This window comes from Fundulus heteroclitus, chromosome 6 (genome assembly GCF_011125445.2).
Source record: "Fundulus heteroclitus isolate FHET01 chromosome 6, MU-UCD_Fhet_4.1, whole genome shotgun sequence".
NCBI classification, from domain to species: Eukaryota; Metazoa; Chordata; class Actinopteri; order Cyprinodontiformes; family Fundulidae; genus Fundulus; species Fundulus heteroclitus.
The window spans coordinates 18,292,873-18,318,053 of record NC_046366.1 but is presented as its reverse complement, the minus strand read 5'-3'; the positions used below and the strand labels follow the sequence as shown (position 1 = coordinate 18,318,053).

The window sequence follows — 25,181 nt, the reverse complement described above, 5'->3', positions numbered from 1 at the left end:
GGAAAAAAAAAATATGATGAGTGTGTGCGCTTGTTTAGCAAAAAGGGAAACTACTTTTAAATAACACCTGTTCTGTCTGCATTCACGAAACTTCCAGTAATGTTTGTTTCATCATTATAGACCTTGGAGATGAAATAACAATGTCCTCCGAGTCAGACTACAACCAACGCAGCATAATGTCTGTACCTTCACCATCACAGATGTTCTTGTACGAGTCCCAGCGGGTTAGAGGATCTGCTGTGTTGTAGTCCACAATAACGTCCGGCCCATTTTGCCACCTGTCAGCCCCTGAAAAGGAAATACACATTCGTGAAAAACCTAAAAAGATACACAAGATTCATTTCATTACAGACACACCTTACATCTACGCAGAAAACGGAGGATAGAAGGCATTACCCTGCATGCTAAATGCAAAGATTTAGGATTTCCAAGCTTTGGGGAAAAAAAAATAAAAAATAAAAAAATAATATATATATATATATATATATATATATATATATATATATATATATATATATATATATATATATATAAAACAATAAAAATCTAATAAAATGCCCCCTTCAGTTTAGATTCAGTATGGCTGACATGCAAATAGAACCTACTGAAAGTAGGAGGAATAAACATAGAAATATAAATACATTTTATTAAAAAAAATAAAAACCTTTCGGAACACTTAAGGACAATGTACAGAACAAGCAGAACAACAAAGATAAATCAATAAACAATAAAAGTTACTTTTGAACAAATGGGTTTTGGACATTTTGATATTTGACGTTAGTATTTGCATTTTTTTTTAAATCTTTAAACCAGTGGCACCCATACAGTCCCTTCTAAAAGTATCCACAAGCCTTGAACCTTTTCAAATTTCATCATGTTACAGCCACAAGCTTCTACGTTTTTTATGAGGATTTGGTACAAACACAAAATTTATGAATAAAACCCGTGAAATAAGTTGAAATACTGCAGTGAAAGGTCTGGACATTGAATGGGCCATTCTAACGTGGTCATTCCTTAATTATATCTCTGGCTGTATGTTCTGAACTGCTGTCTTGCTGGAAGGTGAACTTCCACATCAGTCTGAAGTCTCTTCTCAGACTGTATCAGGTTTTCTTCCAGAACAGCTATGTATTTAGCGTAATCTTTCTTCCCATCAGGTCTAACCAGCCGCCCTGTCCTTGCTGAACAAAAGCATCCCTGCTGCCAAATGCAAAGTGGGAATGGTGTGTTTTCAGGATGATGGGCAATGGGAGTTTTCCGCCACACGTAGCATTTTGCATGTACCGTCAGAAGTTCAACCCCAGTCTTTAGCAGATCACCTTCTTCCACATGCTTGCTTTGTCCCCTGATGGCTTTTGGCAAACTTTAAACAGGACTGTGTATGGCATTCTTCTCAACACTCTGCCATAATGCTTAATTTATGGGACGTACAGCTAATAGTAATAACAGATTCTCCCTGGGGAGTTCTGGATCTCTGCAGCTCCTCTGCTGTTACCGTGGGCCTAAGTTCTCTGACTTTCCCTTCTTGGTCTGTTAGGTTAGGTGGAGGGTCGTGCCTTTCAAGATTAAAGATTGTGCCACACTCTCTGGATTAAAAAGATATTCCATGAGATGAGCATGTCTTGGACGTTGCTGAACCCTGCTTTAACTACTCCACAATTTCACTCCAGACCTGTTTGTTGTGTTTCTTGGTTTTCATGAAGTTGGTTGCTTACTATTGTTCACTAACAAACCACAGAGGCCATCACAGAACAGCTGGATTTATGAAGAGATAAAATTACAGACAAGTAGACCTCATCATCCAACCATTGTTGTCACAAAAAATATTTGTTTTTTAAAGAGCAATAACCAAAATGACATTATTTAAAAGAACTAAAAACATTTTTTTGTGATGAACTAAAGGTATTTTTCTGATGGAATATGGTATGAAGTCACACTCCATCTCTCTGTGTTGTTCTCTCTTGTTTACAAAGCTGGGCCGGGCGTGCATCCATGTCTGTGCATGTGAACAGCTGCCACTCAGGGCTTAGCCCCCCCCTGCCCATAAAATGTCAGCGCCATGTTCACCCGCAGCCAATCAGGACCCATTATTACAGCAAAAAACAAACCAAAAAAAACAGCCTTTGGCAAGGAAGTTGTCAGATAAGGAAAGAGACAAAGCAAGGATTAACATTGGCCTCACGTTTCTGAGGTGGAAAGCATTTCAAGAGCAGAAGCAGCTCCACTTGGAGCTAGCTTTTCTCAGGTGAGTAACAGCATGAAGTCAAATGTTGGTTTTTGTTGGTGTTACAGTCTTGTTAGACTTGTGAGCTGCCCACTATGATCCTCGCATACATTCAGGGCGTTATTTTTTTTCTTTTACAAAAATGTAAAATTGAAACGGAAAACATTTTGGAGGTAGAGAGAGGCGTGGCTTGCCACATCTTGCTTTGGCCTACAGACAGTGCTCAACAGCCCACCTAGTGGTGAAATTTCACCTATTGCTCCTTTAAAGTGAAGAAATGTGAACATTTTAAAGAGGTATCAATTCTTCTGCAAGACATTGTGTTTAAATGTGTAGAATGGAGAGAAATGTAGGGTTATAATACGACATGTATTACAAACACATGCCTACTGTGTTAAAGTAGTTAGCGCCACAAGATGTGCTCATGTTGTGACTTCAAATTGGTTTAGGGGTTCTGAGAGAATCAAATACAAAATAACCGAGGCTTTAGACTACTTAAGGTTGCTTCATCGCAAACACTGACAACAATAAGTTTGAGTGAATTACATTTTAAAATGAGGCATTCTTTTAATACTTTCACTTCACAAGACAACAAAAGTGTTGCTCTTAAATAGCCTTGTTTTTTCCTTCCACCAGACTAAATCCAGTGAAAAAACTATCACAAGTATTTTTACTTGCATTCCCAGGATATGGGGATCATCATATTAACAAAATAGGCACAGATGCGTACATAACGCATAGTTAATGATACAGACCCACATAGTTTCACTTCTGTGGGGTTGTGGGGCAGCACATGCTGTGTTTCTTTACCCCTCTGTCAGCACGCACTTCACACTACATTTCCCCTCTGTGGCATTCCACATCCTCTCTCACCAGGGGAGCAGAGCAAAAGGCACGGAAGGGATAAATAATAGAGCACTCTATCTCCCCAAATAAACCACTCTATTTTGTATTTCATTTGTATTTTTCCATTAAAAGGTGAAGGAATAAAAACTTACCTGGGATTCTTTCTGGGCCCTCGGAAAATACAAGCTCAACTTTGCCGTAGTCTGGAAATCTGGGATCTATGATGACAGCACACACAGGAATGCTGTAATTGTTAGGCATTCGGAACCGGAAAAAATAAATAAAAAAAATGCTTTCTGTTACTTTGATTCTTCCAGTAAAAAAAAACAAAAAAAAAAAAGAAAAAAAGATTGCTGGGCTGAAAGTATAACTTGTGTCCAGTCTGCGCTCACTAGGGGCCACATAAAGCTGGGGAGCTGCTGTTCAGCTACAAGTTGAGGCCTGCTCTCAGTCCCTGTTTTCGGTGTACCTTTGTTGGCGCTCTCCATGTCCTCCTTTTCAAACATCAGGTTGTAACCCTGTACTGCTCCCGTGTGGAACTGCAGCCGGAAAATCACCTCGCGCTCCGAGGTCACGTCGCTTTTATGGTAGCATTTGATCTACAGGGAGAAACCAGGGAACCGGCATGGTTACAGAAGTCACTGCAGTTGTTATTAAAGCGGCTGTCTTTGGGAACATCTCTTGGGGTTTTGTTCCCCCCCCCCCCCTTACCATAATGTCCCCTTTCAGGAGCTGGGCGGGCTCCAGATTGATGCACACACGGTCCCTGTGACCTGGCCTGATATGACTTGAACACAAACGACAGAAGACACAGTCAAAGTGAAATTATTTTTATCTGCAAGTATTACAACACGCATTGAAGTTAACAAAGTTCACTCTGAAATGAGTCACGTGTAGGCGACTTACTACACCCCAGAGGAGTACACCGCTTGCATTCCTTGGTAGACCTTGATGTACGGGTGACACACTAAAAAAAAAAAAAAAAGAAAAAGAAAAAGAAAGAAGAGAGCCAGCAGTGAATGTTTTTTTCCCATCTGTATTGATAGCATGACTTCTGAGCTTATTTTCGCTGAGGGCTGAAGCATGATAAGCTGTTGTTGTGAGAGAGGGATTTTAGCTGCGAGATGTGTTGACGACTTCTTGTTGATTCAATGAAATGAGTGAAAACAGTAATTTCCACCTCGGCATCTCGGAACGGAAGAGTTCCCAGTGCAGACAGGGAGTTTTAGGATAGCAATACTTTTTTTTTCTCCTCTCTCCAACACAACCTCCGTGTGCCTGAACAGGTGTGTTGGGGGGAAAAGAAATATGCATATGGTTCAAATAAGGCTCTGATGTGGTTGCGTTTTAACCCTCTTATTTCCCTGAGTCTGGTAGCTGGATATTTTGGTAAACATTACGAGTTTAACCTCTGCTGGCGGCGTCGAAGTTTGGGATCCCATGAAGGATGACGCAGTGCAGGAACAAGGGGGAGGCGTTGATCTTCATGGATCCACTCAGCAAACTGTTCAGGATCCAAACATACCTGACGGGAATGCAAAGATGTGGAAATGAACATTTGACGAGGATTCCCACAACAGACGAAGAAAAAAAAAACATACCGAAACCTGTGTGTCTGGCTCGCTCAGTCACTCACACTCCGAGAGGTAAATTTTTAATGTCATATTTTTAATAATGCACCAGGTTAGAGTTCAAACTCAGTGTCCCTTTGGGATTGATAAAGTATTTTTGAATGGAATACAAAGAAGCTGTAGATATCTCTGGTGTCCTCTGTTTTCTACCCTGGATTTTTTTTTTTTTTTTTTTTTTTTGGCTATTCTGCCTCACAGCGTGTTTGTGAAAACTGTCTCAACATTCAGGGAGAGGGTTTGGTCATTACAGCCGCCATTCACTTCCATTACTTTATTAAATATTGAATATTAATATAATACTTGTGTTTTATGTTGCAGAACTGCAGTAACAGCTAAAATATATTTTTAATACCAGCAATCGAATTTGAGAACGGATCAATTCTAAATGTTGAGAACTGAAATCAAATTCATTCTTGAAATTTGAATCATTACCCAGCCCTACACCCATCACAAAACGAGGAGGTTAACAGTTCAGAACTAGCACTTTTACAGCCCCCCATAAACTTTAGCCATGCTTTAGCTATTTGCACCTTGATGGTAATTCAGCTGATGAATGAACTGGGGACAAACATACCAAACTCTACAAAATAACAAAAACATATTTGACAAGAACACAGATAGATCTTCCTAATTGTTTTTTTTTATTTTCCCGCAATATTTCAAAATAACTTATTTTTTTCTCTCTAACCTAGACAAATGTTTCATATTCTGTTAGTGTCAGTAATGACAAATCACGCAAGGTCAGAACTGCATCAGGTCACCATGGGAATCGATTCTCATTAAAACGTCAAACAACAGAAGGTTTTCAGCTAAGCTGTAGATGACCACCACCAGAGCACTGACTGTAAGCTATGGGATGAGGCAGGTCAGAGACTTAAACATTTGGAAGAAGATGCCCGTGGAGTCAAAGAGCACACGGTGAGGTGTACGGTACGCCTCTGAATGGAAGGGTATGGTTGTGGTACGGTCTTACCGTTTCTGCGAAGGCGTCATCAGAGCTGAGACCTTATCATCGTAGTATTTCCTCATGGCAAAGCGGTCCAATGCCTGATCAGCACTTTGAGGGAGACAGAAAGACGCACTAAACACTTTAGGTAATTATGACTCAAGAGAGAGATTACACTCTGGACTATGATAGTGTTAACCCTTGCTCGCTTCAGTTAGACCAGAGCAGACACACAAACACAAACACACACACACACACATCTGAAAAGAGGGAAAGTAAGTTGAGAGACAGAGGATTCCAGCAGAGAGGAAGAGAATGTCAGCCTTAAGTAAACACAGAGGGACAGAGAGAGGCGAGTGTGTGCACAGCTTGGCTTATTCAGACAGACCTAAAACCAACAGACCCTGTCGCATTTTCACGGGACCTCTGCTACCCTCGCTCTGCTCCCTCTTAATTGGTTCCTTTCCGAATCTGCCGTATTGTTTTCCCTTCTCTCCCTGTGCTCCTCTTTTTGCTATGCTGTTTACTTTCTGCCCAGTGAGCCACTATCTCTCAGTCGGACGCCAACCTGAGTGAGAAATTGGCTTAATTAAATGCTGACCTGTGCTCAAATAACAGGGTCTTTCCATGTGCACGAAGACCTACGGTGGATTGGAAAATGTTCATACACCCCTTTTATTATACCAGGTTTTTGTGATGTAAAAAAAAAAAAACAAGAGCTGGATGAATCCTTCTGGAACATTTTCTTCTTTAATGTGACTCAAAAGTAATATATTCAAATGAAAATACAAATGAAAGACTAGCATAATATATCATAAACCCTGTACACACCCTCTTATAACTATGTTCAGAATTAATGACCACATTTAAACTTGTTGAATAGCAGTCAATAAACTCCTCCCATCATTTAAAGTGGCTCTGATTATCCTCAAATAAAGTTGAGCTGTTATAGTAGGATTTTTACGACAGTTTTTTAACTGCATCTCAGACCAAAGGCCATGGAAGCATTAGAGGGATCTCATTGTCAACCAAAATTGCCATACCCTTTGACACGCCATAAAACACGGTAAAAACTGTCATCATCAAGTGGGGAAAATGTGATGCAGTATGATATCAGTATAAAGCCGGGCATACACTGTACGATATTTTCAATACAGCTCAAAACCACACATCGGACTCAGCCCCGTAGAGAGATGGCACTACTCAGACTCGTCTACCTGGAAGCCAAATGTCAACAGTAAAAGAACAAAAAGGCGGAAGTGTCGATGCTCACTGTTAAATATGAGGCTCACAAGAACGAAACGCGCTGCCTTGGCAATTCTACGAGTTGCTCCTCCGTAGATCAAGCTAAAACTCGGCCCAAACCAAAACTGGACAAGGGGGCTGCCAAGAGTCTTACAGCAGCATGAAAGGACACACACACACACACACACACATATATATATATATATATATATATATATATATATATATATATATATATATGAGTCTATTATTTCCCATACCAGAGAATTTTATGTTTTCTGATTAAATCAACATTGCACGTTTTGCTCATAATACCAACAGCGTTGTTTGGACTTAAAAAAAAATAATCACACTCCACATAACCAAAAGAACCCTACATCCACAGTGAAGCACGGTGGTGGCAGCATTATGCTTGGGGTTGTTTTGCTTTGACTGAAATGGGGTCTTAATTAAGGAGATGGGAATTCCAAACAATTTAAAATACCCATCACCATTCACACAAAACCCCAGGGATCTGCTAGAAAGCTGAGGGGGCACCTGAGGATGGGGAACTTTAGCTTTCAGCACATCGATGACCCAAAGCACACATCCAAATCTGCAAGTGAATGGCTGTATGAGCAGAAGTCTTAACGCTTTTGGAATAGCCAGGCCAAATCCAACCTGAAACCATTTTCTGAAGAAGGCTGTGAACAGGAACTGCCCTCACAATCTGCTAGATTTGAAGCATTTCAAAGAAAATCGGGTAAATAACACAGACCTCTGCTATACTGATAAACTCAGTGCTGTAACAAAATTAAAACAAAGTAAAGTTTTAAGGTGTGGACACTAATGGAATCATAGTAGTTTATGAATATTATTCTCCTTGTAAATATTTCTATGTTTTTCAGTTAAATTTACAGGTTATATTAGGTTCTGGTGGCAATAGGTTGTGACATTTTAGTTTTTTTACATTGCAAAAACCTGGCCTTTATTTAACCAACGGGTCCTGGAAGCATTCTGAAATCATCCTTACTGGCAATGTTTGGAAGAAAATAAAATGGGTTTTGTTCTTGAGAAATAGACTTTGAAACCGACACTCTGGCCGGAGGACATCACAGGGTAAACACATGCTTCTGAGCTGATTCATGCAATTCAATCCAGGGTGATTCATGGCTCAAATCATGTGGTTTTCTTTTGATTCTGGAAGAGGAAACCTTTGTATGAGTCCCTTTTCCAAGTCACCTTAAGTCAAAATTAGAGGAGGCAGATAAATCAAGTAGGGTTGAGCAATGAAATTGGTTATGGTCTAAACAAAATGAGTCTGCGTGAATTGTTGTGGTTTGCTGTTCAATGACAACACGGAATGAGTGCACATATGTTTTGATAAATCATGACTTCGGGGGAAGGAGAAGAGGACGTTTATAGCAACATAAATCACAACATTGGTTGTGGTTACCTGGCGGACACGTCAGTGAAATGCACAAAGGAGGAAATGACAACTCCAATTCGACCCTTGCCACCCTACAAAAAAAAAATAGGACATGACATAGGATGATTCAACACATGTGTTTTTAGTGCAGCTTAAAGGGGCATCAAATACAACAAAAATATGTTACTTGTGTTCTTGGCTTTCAAATGTTTCCATCTTTCTAAAAGGTGTAAAGATTTTTCCTTTTTTCTTTTGTTTAAGCTAAATTTAAACCTGGTTATAACAGCAAAGAAATGATTTGCAGTGTTTGGATAAATATTATATTATTATGGTTGTGAACTGACCGAGACCTATGCCAGGAAGAAAAAAAAATACAAACATTACTTCATTACTTCAAACCTTAACATTTGCACAGAAAATTGTATTGCGTACACCAACAGATTCTTACAAATCCCCTGTAGTTATTCAAAATACAATAAGAATGGATAAACTATTTTCCAATATTCACGTGTAATATCAGGTGTAATGATCATGATCATGGAAAACCACTGTGCTTACAAGAGTAAAAAGCAAAATGTTTACTCTGTCATATGGTTTTTGGAGCTAGCAAACAGGACAACAGGACAGGACAATCAGGCAGTGCTCCTTATATAAATATAAGGATTTATTAAATAATTTATGTTCAAGTTCAGTAAAATAAATGAAATATGGCTCAAACAGTGGGATGTTACCTGCCACAGAATCATTGTACATTAATTAATAATATATCAGGAATTTTCACTAACCCTCCCACTGATGCCACAGAGGTGGGAAATCGTCAAATAAATATATACCAGTTAGTACCTTAGGGTTAAACTGAAACTGTTCCTTGTAAATGAGTCTATTCTACCACAGAGTGATGGTTCCAGCAATGCACAGTCAAGGGACTTTAAAGTTTTACGTGATTTGACAGATTCCTCCCGATGCACCTTTAAACAATTAGAGACTGATCTGCAAAGCATCAGCCTGATGACCATTGTCATCATTGTTACAATCACCTTAAATCTCTTTTCAGATCACTTCTTACATACGAAGGACAAAGTACCATCTAGCATTATTTTAAAAAGGTTTGACGTTTAAAGATCCAACACTAGACATAACTAAGGTACTGTATATCTCAAGCTTGTTTTGTCAGGATTACGGTTTTACTGACTTTACTTCTTGAGAAAAATGAAGATACATAATTTAATCATTTACAACATTGTAATGTCAAGATACCAAAACATTGAGCTTGTTTTTCATGAAAAATAAAATGTCCCGAGATATCTAGATTTTAAAATGTATTGTACGGTTCTCAAGATCCCAAGATTTCACATTTTGAATTCTCAATGAGTATTGTGCTGTTTTGCCACAAAGATCCTGAGCTTGTTTTGTTGTAGTAAACATTTTAATATCTTATCTCTTGCAATTCAGATTTTAGGGTTGCAAGTTTTACTACGTTGTGAAATTGGGATACATTGATCTTAAGCTTGTTTTGTCAGGATATTATGTTTTTACAACCCTGAAGAAATGTAGATTATGGAGTTCTCAGGACTTAATTTGTTATCATATCAAAATGCAAAGATATCAAGAATGTTTGTAATAATAACAGTCTCAGTATTTGATCATCTTGAAAAATATTTGGAGTTTTAAACATATATTTTGCTATAGTTTTACATCAAAATATAAACAAAAAAGGTAATTTTGTTATTGTGACTTCATTATTTCATCCAGGCTTTGTTATATAAGCAGTTTTATGATCACATTAAACTAAGATATCTTAATGTCCTAGGAAAATAAACAGTAAACTTGTGATACCTGTCCATGACCAGTCATCAGATAACTTGTTATTCTTTGAAGAAACACATTTATAGAAAGTCAGATTTTTACTTTTTATGGCAATTGAATACTATGAAGAGTCTGGAAATACCATTTATTTTTTACTTACGTTTCTTCTTTTCATACTTATTCAGTCTGTAGTTTTCTCAACATATTTAAGATAAGAACCCTAGTTTTATGTTTACCTGTTAAATTCTAAATTATCTTTGTTAATTTTGCTGTTGTCACTTCATCAAGAATATTTAAGGATGCAATAAGAAGAAATACCAAATGAATAATTTTATGACAACTTGAAATGTTGGATGTTCAGCGGACTTCTCACCCTGCAGTGTATGACGACCACGTGTAACGGGTCAGCATTAAGCCAGCTCTCCATGGCTTTGCAGATAGTGCAGATCTTATCCAGCGGAGGGGCATGTAGGTCTGGCCAACCTGTGTCCAAAGTCTACAAAACATCCCACTTCTTGATGAACAAATACATACCATTCTTCGTTTATTTTGGTTTTCCACTCAATATATCGATGGAGTAACACGTTGAAACAGACAAGATTTAAAGTATATTCTTACCTTTGGGTTCATCTTAGTGAGGTCATGCCTTCTCTCCGACAGGTTAATAATCTAAGGAAAATGACAAATCGCAGTCTAAAATATCTACCGACTTCGGCTTTAATTTTAACTACTGGTGAAAGATACAATCTGAGCTCAATACTTTCACGTCAATACCCAATAAGAACCCATCAGTACCGGTTTGAGTCAATGCAGTGTGCACTTTGACATTTGGCTTCTTCTCATTTTTCAGGTAAGGCAGGTAATCAGCACTGACCAGGTAATTGTCGGCATGCTTGGACTTGAGCATTCGCGTGACGTCCTTCAGGTTGTGCGAGTAGATCTCCTCGGAGCAGCCCCGCGGGAAGGAGACGGCTATGATCCGTTCTGTGATATAGGTGAGGTCGAGTTCGTATTCCTCCTCCATCATGAATATTTCCTGTTAATCATTTTGAGAAACATACATATCAAAACGGTTACAAGGACGGACAAAGGCTTCAGTTATCCCACAGCAGTCCCATTTAAAGCAGGCGACTTTACTTGAGTCAATATTTGATGGTCAAAGTCCCCGGCGTTAGTCATTGTGTCCAGGTTTTCCGCAGATATCTCTGGAGAATGACCTCAGCTCCACATTGTAAGATAGAGGATGCTTTGTTTACACAGCGACTGCTGGCAGAACGTGCCACAAGTACTGTACGGGTTGAAGCCGCGCAAGGCCTTTTCAGCACAGGACAGATAATTACAAATCGTCGGCAGCGTGAAAGGAGCATCACAACAAAGGTATTCAGTTACTTGACAAGAGCAAGCCGAGTTAAGTCAAAGCAAGGGTGACAAAGTGAGAGAAAAAAGAAAAACAGCAAAAGAGTTCCAGTTGAAACCAGTTGTAAATCCCTCTGTGGTTGTTTTTGCCTGTTACCTCATGGCCGTGAACTTCCTGCTGCGGTGGTCTAGACGCAGCCACCATTTGTAACCCCTCCAAACCCCACAGACAGAGACTTTACGTTCTTATCTAGCCATTTCTGTGCAGCCAGGCTGTCTGTTAGCTAGAGAATGGCAAGTTGTTTCATAGTTGAAAACACCATAAAAGCAGCATATGTAGAAAATATGACCATAAAACTAACCAGTCAGCCAAAAGGTTAAAACTGCCTCTAGCTGAAGAGAACAACTTTGTTTAGGAAGTCACAGTGTTATGCAAACGGACCACTTGGGTTCTGGCATTCATGTGAAGACACATTTACAACCCTTTTAGAAACAGTTAAATATTAATGAAGATTAAGCGTACCCCTCTGTGCCAGTTAATTTCCTCGATGGCAGAGAAAGACAACAACAAGCCCAGGGCTCTGACGCGGCCCTTAAGCATTCCATGTTTCAATCCAACTGAGCATTTCTGGGATGTGCCAAAACAAGCCCCGTCCACGGAGGCCCCATTCCTCAACCCACAGGACTCAAAGCAGTTTGCCAGACACCGTGGGGTACCCCAGGATGTCTGAAGTTCATGGCCCAGCAGATTAGAGCAATTTCAAACAGACGAAGTACATCTTTTTACAATTCACAGAGTGTTTCCTTACCCCGAATTCCAACTCTCCCTTTGCGCCAACCCCCATGCTTTGCAGCACTCGGGTTGTTATTAGGATGGAGTGGTAGGCCCATCTAGCTCTCTCCCTGAGTTTTTATGGGTTCATGTCAAACACATGTTTCTAAACTGTGCTGGTAACTAACCTCAGAAACTTAAGTTCAAAAGCTAAAATAAAAATGTCTAAGGAAATAATAGGTTTGGTTTTACATCTGATGACTTTTTTTTGTCACTAGTTGCCTTTATTTGATAGTAAGCTGACAAAAAATGTTGAGAGAGAGAGCGAGGAAATATGCCTCAAAGGACTCAAACCTAGACCAGTGGAATACTGATGCCGAACATGGGTCGTGTGCTCTACAACTGCGCCACCGCCACGGATTGAAACTGGCTTAAGTCTTTTTCATTCAGTTAAATATTGTACAAGATCATGTTGCATCATTTGCACAAATTAGTTAATTCGTCCCACAACGTTGTCTGTTGGGATCAGTTACATTTTCGCTCTTCGTGCTTTTGTCTAAGCCCATAATTATCAAATGGTGGTACAAGTACCACTGGTGGGACTGGGACTTCTTGTAGTTGTAAAGACCAAGCAAATTAAACATTGTCACCTGTACTGGGATGTAAAACTAATTGATACATGCAGCAACAATATGAATGTCTAAAAAGGACACAGAACATAAGCTCGGTCAAATGAAAAATAAAAATTAAGCACTGACTGGTTTTACCAGAAAACCAGAAATTTCCCGTGTTAAATCCATGACCCGCCGCTTGCATCTGATCCTCCACGCTCCAAACAGATTGTTTTGTCCTAACACACTGGCTGTGTAGACGGTCCCTACAAGGTCCACTGGACTCGTGAGATTGAGTATTCATGCAAGAGTATGTACTGGAAATTCTGGCAGCATAAACAAGCTGGGCAGTAAATGCAAGGCTGCAGTTGCTGCTCAACCAAGCTCAAAGAAGATCATTGTTTCACTTTTGTATCTTTTCTCTGTATCTCTGAGCTCCTACCATGGGAAAATACGCGGTTTATTGAAATGTTGTTTTGATTATTTATTGAGTTGTGTGACAACCTATATGAGGACGGACCTGGCCGCAAATGAATACAGTTCACATTGCCGTTCTGAGATTTTATTTTATATTTTCCCCAATGCTGATGTGTTTTACTTTGCCACTATGTCTCTCTTCCTGTTTGACTCATGACTTTCAAGTCAAATTCCTGCATAGTTCCAACCAAAATAGACCAGGGGTCAACCTTAGTCAGAACTATGCAGACACAGTTGCAAAGAACCAAAGCGGTCCACCACCTTTGCCTATCTGTTTCTGGTAATGTACGTGCATTTCCCCACGGAAGAAGAATAACCATTAATTATTTTCTTTTAAATAAGCCTTTTTTAATAAGCCTTTTAAATTCCTTAGTTTTTGTATGTAGCATTTTTTTCTTTCAATCAACTTATTTATTTCATTTTAAATCTTTTGGAATGTTGTACATTTAAATGTTGGTCTCAATAAACCACTTCCGTCTTGCATGATTTAAAAAAAAGATTGAAAATTTGTCTTAAATTCCAAAAGAATTAAGTTTTTGAAGCTTTTTAAAGGGCATGTAATAGCACCAGATTAGATCACATTTAACTCAAACACACAGCTACGGCACAATAAAATTGTTTAGGCCGTCAAAAACATTATCATGCTCCTGGAATGACCCCGAATGTTTACTGAGAGAAAATGATCCACAGTCATAGAATGTGCCCATCAATCATGTCCAAGACGACTCCAGGCTACAGTCCATGCCGCTGAGCGGGCACAGTGAGGGAGTAATAAATGGGGGACAGTGTAGTCATGGCTTAAGCCAACCCTCAGAGTGGAATGAAATGCCATGTGAAGAGGTCATCTCTCAGGGAACAGGGCTGGGTTTTTTCCAGGGTGTGTGTTAGTCCAGGTCCTCTATGCCGAAAGGTGATCCTCAGGGGTTGTCGGAATAAAAGGCCGATTTACACTATTTCTCATGTGATTCTAAAGGGAAAAGAGCCAACTGATAAGATGTTAATAAGGCATGCTGGCCAGCACTTAGGGAACTTTGTATGTCCAATAAGAGCAATGAAGTTTATCTTATAAACACTTCGTATATGACCTGAAAGAGTTATAAGATGACAGGGGCTTGTTCTGGTAACATCATGATTTGTGATATAAAACATTTAATTGAACAGACAAGTGTATATCAAATTATTAAACAACTGTTGCTGCCAACGATTCTCTAGTCTAGTTTTGCACCAAAGCTGTTAGACATGACTGATCGGCAATGTATTGCTGCATTACAATACATTGCTGGGTTTTTCTTCTGCCTACTCGCAGTAATAGCGACATACACTCGCCAGCTACTTTGTTAGGTAGTCACGTTCAACTGCTCGTTAATACAACCATCAAATCGCTCAATTAAATGGCAGCAACTCAGTGTATTATTTAGGCAATTCAACATGCCGAGGACAGCTTGCTGAAGTTGGTACCGAGTATGGGAATGTGGAGGTAAGCTTGTTGGTGGCATATGGGCTGGTCTAAGACAAACCTACAAATGTCTTTCAGACAGTTGGATATGCCCGAACACGCCTACTTTTGCACTGTCTGCGGCTGAATTTTTAAATAGACAAAGTCTAACCTGTGGCTTTATCTGGTTCATGTATAAAGATTAATTAGTGAGCTATTTCCCACACGTCCCAGCAGGTGAGGAATCAAGACAAGGATGGCTGACGAGAGGATGAAAATGTCTGACCCACTGCTTGAGCCACAACCAACCACAAGAGAAGAAACACTGGCTTATTGAAAGGATTAACTGTGCAGCTGAGAGCGGATCAGATATCATTTTAGGTTTCAGAAATAATAAGCAGCATAGATTCATCCTTTTATAATTGGTAATAATTCATTAAAGCATGACATCCCAGTCTTTCCCTCACTAACAGTGGTCTTAACCATCAATAGAAAGTTACCACTTTAAAATTGTTCAATACCCATCAAATGTGTTTTCAGTTATTTACAAGTATAGAAAATCCCTCAATCAATATTGGATTAAAATATATCGTATTAAATTCACCTCCATTCTTGTCAGTAGCAGTAGATTTGGCAAGGCAGATAAATATACTTGCGTTCCCGATCTTTGAGTGATGAAATGACTGATGTATCATTATCATCCTGTTTTAGATGTAAAAGTGCATGTTTTCAGATGCTTTTTATCCATATCTTCTTTGCAAGAGGCAGTTTGTTTACATGTAGAAATGTCATACTATAAGTTGCAAATAGAATACAAGTAATGCACCATGTGATCTTGGAATAACGTGGATAACATTAAAGAGCACTTTAAAAGAGCTGGTTGCTTTAAATCCACCATAAGTGAATCATTTCTAAAGATCCCTCAGCCAAGAGATTAATGTACATAGAAGTTTACCTAAGGTAGGGAGTAAACCAGACCACGAAGGATTACATTAAAAAAAGCTATCTGTAAAAAGCACAACTTATTTGGCTGGATAAAATCCAAATGTTATGTTGAATGATAGACATCATTCTATGTAAATAACTTGTTCACAACCATACACTAAAATCTCCCAGAAAAATGACTTGGCCATGACGATGCCAAGATCTCCATTAACAGTTTTGCCCAGGCCAATTTAGTTCCGTACAGGCACAAAACTCTACCCAACATTAAATTATAAAGTTCATCCTTGAATTGAATTTCACACGACTGAGTATTGTGCAGCACTGTGGCAATCAACCTCATTTTCCTACTGCACCCTCCCACTTCTCTCACTCAGACTAACGTGTCTCAGCACGCACAAAGCGATAATTGGTCTTTAATTTGCCCTGACTGCTTTTGTTTCTGGTTTGAAGCACGGCATTAGCTCACAAAGGCTCAGAATAAGCTGTGGCAAGGTTCTCAAATCCAGAGCCCACCCATGGCACTGAGAAGTGGCAAGAGTCTGTCAGCCAGGTACGCAGGATTCAAGAGACAGGTTGTCAGGGCTACAGTGAGCAAGCTGAAACAGGTTTCCAAAGGTCAGGATGTTGGGGATTAGGGTGTGTCTGACTCCCCATGCTTCAAACCACCCTGCAGGTAAGTGCTTGACTAGGCCGTGCTGGTGCTGTCAGCCACGTTTACACATGCATGACCACTACTTGGAAGCTGTTCCAAATGCCTTTCTTTCAATTATCCTTAACAGCCAGGAAAATGAATTCAAAACATTCCAGTTCCACATTAAATGTATGCAGAGACGTATGGGGGAGCATGCCTGTTAAACACTCCCATTTCAGATACCACACTTTCTAGATGGCCAACCCTAAAATACTGTCTTCAGTTTTCTTCAAGCAGGTAAACCAGCAGATAAAACAGGGAAGATTATAGGATTACACATAAAATACATAAAGGAAGAGCAGATAATTGTGACACCAGTTGGGTGTCAGTAACCTTATTCCTTATCCATATTGTACTTTGGTAGTTTTAGTCACTTTGTGCTACGACTTTCATTTAATTGAAAAGAAGCCACCTCAGATCCCCTACCATTGGTGTTATGGTACACACAATGGTGTCTCTTTGTAGCCACCAAAACGGCTTAGGGTTTATAAGTAATGTGATATAGTATTAGGGCTCTGTGGTTACAATGGGGATGTTGGTCATGGAAATTATAAAATTAGAACAATTTGTTTAACTTATTGTTTCATTGTATCAAATAAATCCATTTTACTGTGATCTGCTCATAGTCATACATAGTCAAAGCATTATATGATGAAAAGTATGTTGTGCCAGTTCAGACGTGACAGAAAGCGGGCATCGATTCAGGACGTAACGGACTGCGTTACCCATGATGCAATGTGGTCAAAATGGCCACCAACTCCCATCACGCAACACGGCAAAATGGCCGCCGATCAAGATAAGGTTGCTATGGTGATGGCTATAAAAGCCGATCACACACGAAAATCTTCCTTCTTCCCTGGCTGTTAGCCAACCCGAGAAGACACAGCTGATTCCGTTGGGGTGATTCCACGCCACGTGTTCGATTGCTTGCTGGACCGAGATTTTTCGACGCAACGGTTATTCCCTGCTTTATAACAGGAGGTCGACTTAAATAAGTACTTTTAAATTCCCTCTGATCAAAAGACTGAGAGACGCCGCATCTCCCACTGATCGAAGAGGACCCCGCTTTGTCTGGCCAACAAAGCGACTGTTGAACCCGGAGGAAGAAACGAAGCAGCTTCTTCCCCGTCTCGCTGCAGCCTGTGGACAACTGCGCTCGTCGAGGCGCGTCCAGAAAGCCACACTCGGAGCGCTCCAAATCCAGCCCCGAGGCACCTCAAAGTAACGGGGTTTTTCCCCTTTTATTTCTGTTTCACCAACAGGGTGTTTAGAAGTGCCTGGGCAGGCGTAGAACTTTGTAGGTGTTGGTTAATGCTTTTATTCCACGACGAAGTTGGAATTATTTTGCTGAACATTTTCTTTGTATGTGCATGCATTTTACAATTGATTTTGCTGTTTGATTTGTGATTCATCAATAACCCCGCCGTGGGTTACTGCTTCATTTATTTTCATCTTTTCCCCTGCTTTCCCCCCCCTCTCTCTTTTCGCTCTTCTTATCGATTTAATCTTTTGTCCGAGCTCAAGTCGCGGGCTTTGCTTTAAACTCCCAGTTAGCTGCGCCCCTCGAAGCGAGGCATTACCCCATCAGCGTAAGCGTGGTTACGTCATTAGGACCTCCCCTCATACGTCATCGTAGCAGCCATCTTGGGAGGGTGACGTATATCTGAACTGTAGGTAGCTTAGCTGAACTAGCTTTGTGTAAGACATCAAAGCGTCCAGTGAGATTCCCGAAGCTGTTCTGTCTATCAATGCTGATACGTGAAATGCCGGTGTTTCGAGGGCGGTGTTAAACAACTTTGAGTTAAGTTAAGATCTGCTAACCGCTCATTTTAATCCATTGTTTATTTTTGTTTGTTCTTTATTTCTACATATATATTTTTGCATGTTTTAGTTTAGTAATGAGTAAGAATTCCAAAGTTGTTGAATCAGAGAATTACTGTAACAGGGAATTGCTTTTGGTTCAATAAAACCAACCACTGCGGAATAGACATTGTTTTGTGTTCAGTCCAATTCACAGTTACATGGTTATTCAGAAATCAGAGCTAACCTCCTTTGGAGTTAACATCTGATATTAATACAGAGACAATATCATTGGATGGTGATAAGGAATAAGGATTTAAACTCTAATTGCAGTTACATTGGGGTTCTCACAGCCTGCTGGATAAACCTGGTCGGTTAACAGTCCGACCTGATCATTTATTCCAGCATAAATGAGTTCATAACAGAAAGTTAACTTATGCATTAGTGGTATAAATACTTATAAGCTTATAGCTAACATCACCACCATTTGAACTATATTTGTTATAGCGAAATTTTGAGTTGAATGATTTATTATTTAAATTATAATACCAAATTATAATTAATAATAATAATAAGCATATTCAACCAGCTTATGGCATAACAAGTAAATCTGGGCCAGTTCTAATATTATTATTTCATACACTGGTACAAAATGGTAACCAGCTCAGTACAGAAATGTATAATATATAGCGGGGCCAAGGGGGTTAGAAGGGAAGAAGTGGCATCAATGAGTGGTGCATCAAGAGAGAAGCCATTATCGATTTGCTTGAGCATATACCATATACACTAGTTGGTCACTTTATTAGATACACCAGTTCAATTGCTTGTCAGCATAATGAGCAAATTAGGCAATTTAGGGAAGAATGGGTTATCTGCTTGAAAACGCTGTATTGCTGGCCAATCTCTTTCCTTCTGTGTTGCTTGGTGCAGCTTTACCACAAGCGAGGGGTTGGGCAGGTTGGTCAAAAGGTTTGTTTTATTTGACAAAGTGCAGCGTGAAAGCAAACCGCACCAGCTGAAAATGTTGCAGTTTAGTCCCACATCTGACTCAATCTACCGGACAATCAGGTGTGAAAACAACCTTAAATATTATAAAGTTCAATGTGATCCATTGACCTCCATGGTCACTAGATTTCAGTCCAATAGAGCACCTTTTTTGGTGTGGTGGAATAGGAGATTTCCATCAGGGATGTGCAACCCAAAATTACTCTATCCAATGGAGACTCAAGGCAGTTCTGAAGGGAAGAGGGGCCTAATTGATGTTTACCTGTCATGTCACCTGAAGAGATAAAATACTCAAACTTGATATGATATATCAAGTACCTGCATGAACATGATCTTTGGAACGCTACAAAGTCAAATTGTTAGGATAACCAATCATCAGCAATGTGACCAAAGCGCTCGAAATTTCACCAAAAAACAAGAATAAACCACCACTAAAACCTCTAGTGAAACTATTAATTAATAATTAACTGCAAACCAGGATGAGATTAGATGAAATGAGGAAGAAAGCATACAATGTTGATAAACGTAACTTATGGACACATATGAAAACGATCAAGATGCCCCATCCCCCATTAAAACAGAAAATCTAACTAAATTGCCTTTGTTGGCTCCAACATCTGTTTTGTGATTGAAACGTTGGAGCAACTAATCCCCCATGCTTAGAGAACACGAACATTTTATAGATCAATTAAACTGAAGTTCTTTGTCTAATGTAAAAGAATACAGACAGCGTGTTTTTATTTTAAAGTCAGCTTTCATCTGCGCTACTGTGCAGCTTCAGTCAAAAGATGGTTGATAATGCATCTGCTCTGCACGTTGTGGAAAAAAAGGGTTGCATATAATTTCTAATACTGTCAGGGGAGAATAATAATCTCCTGAAATATTTGCCTGCAGACCCCGAGAAACCCTTAAGGCCATTAATGATTCAAGAAGTCTGGCTGCCCCCAGGCTGGTTTCTGGATGATGTGCTGTTGTGTTGTTGTTATTTTTTTTTTTTACAATTTCTAATAAATACGGATTGATTTACTCCTCGTTTGTCCTGATGAGTATTCTTGCTAGTTAAGAACTTCATCAAATGGCAGACGTTGTATGTTTTTGTCCATAAGCCATCTAAAGTGATGAATTATTTTGGTTTTACCCACTCCCCCTAACTTGATCTGTCTTCATAACTTGATTGGTTTTCATACTTTAAAACGGGCCTGTTTTTCCGTGTTGCGGGATACCATGTCCACTGTGACACGGCAGACTGGTGTAAGAGCAGAAGGACAAGGCCACAGTTTGTTCTGGCCTTTTCCTGTCAGGGCCTCTGTATGTTTATGCTGTGGCTTTTGACACCCATTCAAGCTTGAAGAACTGAAATAAACAAGCCATGAGAGCGACTGAAAAAAAAAAAAACATACAGAAGTGGGTGGAGGGTATTTATAGCATTTATTGTGCAACCCTGGAACTCCAGTGTGTCTTGGTCTCACTGTTTTACAACACATTTTGAATAAAAAGGACAGCCTCAGCTCCGAGCAGATTTACGCGCTCTCGGAGCCTCCCCAAGTACTCCCTAATTACCATTTTCTGTCCCAAGGTCATGGTGGAATGCGTTCCAAAATGGATTACGTTCCCACTCTCACTCTGCCATTCTCGTTTCTCTCTTCCTTGCCATTCTTGCCCCTTTATTGCTTTCATTCCCCTTTCTTCTCTACAATCTCCACTCTGTCTAATGACTTACACATGTCAACCAAATTGCCTACAGGAGCAAGTCAGTGACAAAATGCAATGTGCTGGCTCCCCATTCTGCAGTCACAATGTTACGTTTACAGTACACAATGTCAACCATTTGGCAGCTCCCACAATCAGGATAACTCATTCAGCTGTTGCGTTCTTTTGGAATTGCTATCTGTTATCAGTCAGAAGAAAGAAAAAGGAAAACAGAAAAACTACAAGCGTTTCCTTCTTGTCATTAAGACAGCAAGATACTACTAATTTAACTTAATAAAATAAATCTGTCCTCCTACAAACAAGCTTTCACTTCACCATGCCTCTGGAAACAAATTATGGGAATAAAACAATTTGCAGTTTCTTGTTTTTTCCACATTTATTCACGTTTTGATTCAAATTCCTTCTTGGAAAAGGTGTTTACTTTTAACTTGCATGGCTACGGCAAAACACTTTTATGTTAGAACACGACACAGACTCCAGGAAAACCAATACAACAACAGTATAGAAGTTGTTTGTGGGGTGGACCTGGAAGAACTAGAATGGCTAGATTTCACTATCAAAGAACTTCAGCTATCATTTCAATCAAAGTCACGATAAAAAACTAAGGCTGCATGTACCAGTTAGCCTCACTATGACTACCTGCAGTACATCTTGTGATGTTGTTATTGTTACATTTATTTTGTTGTCATTTGACTCAAAGCACTTTGGTCAACCTAGGTTGATTTTAAGATATGCAAAAAAAAAAACATCCTTTGATATGACATTTTGACATTCTAGTCAATGTCAAAAGAAAGAAGTAATAAAAAACACACAAAAAAGCAAGTATTTTATTTAGTTAAGGTGTTTAATTAAGCCAGTGTGGTATGAACTTAGACTGCATGCAGTCTCACTTTAATGACATCTATTTAAGGCAGGGGTGTCCAAAAGGGGGGCATTTGCTGCCCTTGGCATGATTTTGCTCAGCCCCTGGGTAAAATTAAAGAATGGGACAGATTTGGCACTCCAGCACAGGGAAGTTGGACACATTTTTATTGACAAATTATAATATTTTTAAAATGAACACAAAGTGTTTTTCTTTATTTTTCAGGATTTTTTTCATAGTAAGTTCAGTTTGTAACCACAAACATGACTTTTATCTACACTTTTTTTTCCTGGACCCACAAAACAGAAAACAATCAATCCCACATAAATTCAGCGATAGTTTGCCTTTTTTAAATTTACCATTCATTGTTAATAATGTTGGAGATAGCCTTTGAACTAAAATCTAATTATTTTCTTAAAATGTTGTCATAGTTGAACATGAATATTTTTGAATACTTTTGAGTTTTTAATTGGAAAAAAAAGTTATATTTTTATGGCCTGCATTTTGTGACCCATCTGGCAAAACATTTGGATACCATTCACTTGGGATGACACCATAGAATGTGGGGTTTACTCATTTTGCAAGAGGTGACTATGCCCAGAAGCCAGTCAGGCGGAGCACTATAAACAGATTTGGTGGATACCAGTTAAAGTCAAGAAGGTGTTCACTGTCATCACAATCCACAGACACATCCATCAAGGCCCACGGGTTCCTCAGAGCTCAAACATGTATAGCTGAACTCTTTGAAATCAAAACGTTGCTTGTCACGGTGTTTAATAATTTACTTTGTGTACCTGTTGTGATGTCATCAACCTGAACAGACATATAAGCAGAATTAGCAGTTTTGTCTTCAATGCACTTGCTAAAACTTTGTATTTTGTAAAAAAAAAAAAAAAAAAAAAACCTGCATAAGAAGTCTACATTTGATTACACAATTGTCTTTCTCTTTGTCACTGCATATTTGCTAATGGACAAAAATACACAACTAGTAGTCTTTAAATCAAAAACACAAAACAAAAGCTATAACTGCAAGTTAAAGAAAGTATTTTTCCTAAATCGCTAGTTCTTTTATTGAGGGTAATCCTAAAGACGCCTTGTCTGTGAAATGTTAAGACAGAATGGTTGTTGAAATTAATGTGCAAAGGAGGGTGTGGATGCAGGTGCGGATCTGATATCCAGGTGAGGGACGCTGTAGCTCCTGTGATGTAAGCACTCTTGTACATGCCGTCAACAATGGCTGACTGAGAAGCAGAGCCCTCGGGATACGAATACCGCAAAGCAGCTGTAGCTCAAGCAAAAGAAAAGACCAAATCTGTTTGCCTCCATGATTTATCCACTGCCAGAAGACTCCAAACAACTAAGGGGTACACGTATGGCCTTTTGTTTCTGCCTGAGCTAAATACACTTCAGGGTGCAAGACGTTCACAGGCCTGATCTCACATGTTTCATATTACAGATTTATAAAAAAAAAAAAAGGTCTATGGTGTTCTAAAACCCAAAACAGCAAGAAACCCCAAATTACAGCCACAGCAAAAAATACAATTCACTGCTGAAGACACAAACACATAAGGTCCAGCCAAGCTGAAAGGAATCCAGTTCAAATACTTTCACCCTTTCACATAAAGTGTATATATATACATACATACATATATATATATATATATATATATATATACATACATATATATATATATATATATATACATATATATATATATATATATATATATATATATATATATATATATATATATTTATATATATATATATATATATATATATATATATATATATATATATATATATATATATATATATACATTCTATGATTTTACAACCCACTTACATACACACGTGTGGGCTGGAATAAAGGTTGGAAGTTGTTTTCTCTTCTCGGATGATAAATAAACATGCTACAGATCAGCCAGTGTGACAGAGGAGACTGAACACCTGGATGGAAAAGTTGACAACAGCCTAATCCGCTCAACAGTCAGGAAGTCTTTTTAAGTTAATTACTGATCAACCCAAGGCGAAATCCCTCCCAGCCACGAAATAGTGCATACAAATAAAACGCGACCTACCTTTTGAGGATAAGCGTGAACTTTTTTTTTTCCTTTTCTCTTCTGTTTTTTTCCAGGGTTTGGATTCTCTCAGTCAGTCAAAGCTGCTGACAGAGATCGAGTGCGCTGGAGTCCAAAGAGCCCTCAGCCCGTCAAAGAAGGCTCGGAGCGCGGTGAGAGGCTCATTTCCCTCTGCTGGAATGTGATCCCAGGGTGATGAGAGGCGCTTCTGCGGCTTTGCTTTCTGCCCACTGAATCCAGTGCTTCTCCTCGGCTTCTTCCTTTTTCTTCTTGGTGATAAAATGGAAGTTTCTGCTCGGCTTCTGCTGATTTGTTTCACTTTACTTCCTCCGGTCCAGGCAGCCACTGAAACCGCCGCAAGTTCTGGCAAGACGCTAGTCCTCCCACTGCGCTGGTGGCGAGGCTCTTTTCTCTTGCTCCCGCCCCCTTCTCCCTTGACCTCCCCTCTCCGAGGCCTCCCTCCTTTGCCTCCCTCCATTTGTTCTCGCCATCACTTCTCTACCAGCAGCCCCCTCTTCCCCCACCCCGCGGGAGACCTTAAATCTATAGTTGCATGCTTAATCACAAGAACTACCTTTTTATTGCTAGCAATGGAAGATTAAACTGGAAATACAGCCTCTTATTTACTCAAAATGTTTTGTACCTGCCATGCAATATTTGTTTGTTTTCTAGTAAAGGAACCATGGCATTATTTTTCAATCAGGCCCCCCTTATTAGTTTATAAATATGTTATAAATTAAACTGTAAACACTTTCTAACTCATTTATAAGTGTTTATTATGCATTAATTAAGGGCGAGCAAGAGACAAAACTGCCTGGTTTGTGCTTACAAGGTAGTAACTTATGTCTAAAATGTTTAATTTAAGCAACTCAAGATAAATTATATAGTTGAACAGTTAGTTTTGTCTTTTGGTCACCCATAGTTCTTGTATAACAAACACTTGTGAATGAGATATAAAGTGTTTACAGATTAATTAATAACATATCTATAAACTATTTATTAGCCATCTTTAAGGAGATCCTTATCGTAAAATGGTACCCAAAAATTAAATGCACTTCTTCTTTATACATAGTATTTCTTTTGCTCAGTAGACCTGAGACACTTTAACATGGCCAAACTATAAATTGTAAATGTAGTAGGAATTTAAACATACTTTCAAAAAGACAATATATGGCAATGGCAATAGATTGTATAGTTGCTCATGCAGAAAATAAACAAAGAACAATAACTGAGTATTGAATAATCTTCTTTAGGACACCGGTGACATTAAGAAGTGCAATCATATCCCAAAACAACATGCAATAACAGCATTTAATCATATTTTTAAAGC

General features: G+C 39.1%; 1 protein-coding gene across 2 annotated transcripts in view; it reads right to left on the bottom strand.

Annotated features, from left to right (window-relative positions):
• LOC105935231 (tensin-3) overlaps nucleotides 1–24,255 on the bottom strand; it is a 56,202-nt gene extending 31,947 nt beyond the window's left edge. Inside the window, exons 1-12 of one of the 2 annotated variants that reach the window (XM_036138226.1) lie at nucleotides 23,852–24,255; nucleotides 10,981–11,142; nucleotides 10,725–10,775; nucleotides 10,480–10,602; nucleotides 8,328–8,392; nucleotides 5,675–5,758; nucleotides 4,480–4,595; nucleotides 3,977–4,037; nucleotides 3,782–3,857; nucleotides 3,540–3,669; nucleotides 3,223–3,288; nucleotides 187–288 (exon numbers count right to left, since the gene is read on the bottom strand). In XM_036138226.1, the coding sequence (XP_035994119.1) occupies nucleotides 187–288; nucleotides 3,223–3,288; nucleotides 3,540–3,669; nucleotides 3,782–3,857; nucleotides 3,977–4,037; nucleotides 4,480–4,595; nucleotides 5,675–5,758; nucleotides 8,328–8,392; nucleotides 10,480–10,602; nucleotides 10,725–10,775; nucleotides 10,981–11,133 (1,027 nt within the window). In that variant the 5' untranslated portion in view covers nucleotides 11,134–11,142; nucleotides 23,852–24,255. The remainder of the gene's footprint in view (nucleotides 1–186; nucleotides 289–3,222; nucleotides 3,289–3,539; nucleotides 3,670–3,781; nucleotides 3,858–3,976; nucleotides 4,038–4,479; nucleotides 4,596–5,674; nucleotides 5,759–8,327; nucleotides 8,393–10,479; nucleotides 10,603–10,724; nucleotides 10,776–10,980; nucleotides 11,143–23,851) is intronic. The other variant, XM_036138227.1, reaches the window with a different exon arrangement.
• Between the last annotated feature and the right edge of the window lie 926 nt (nucleotides 24,256–25,181).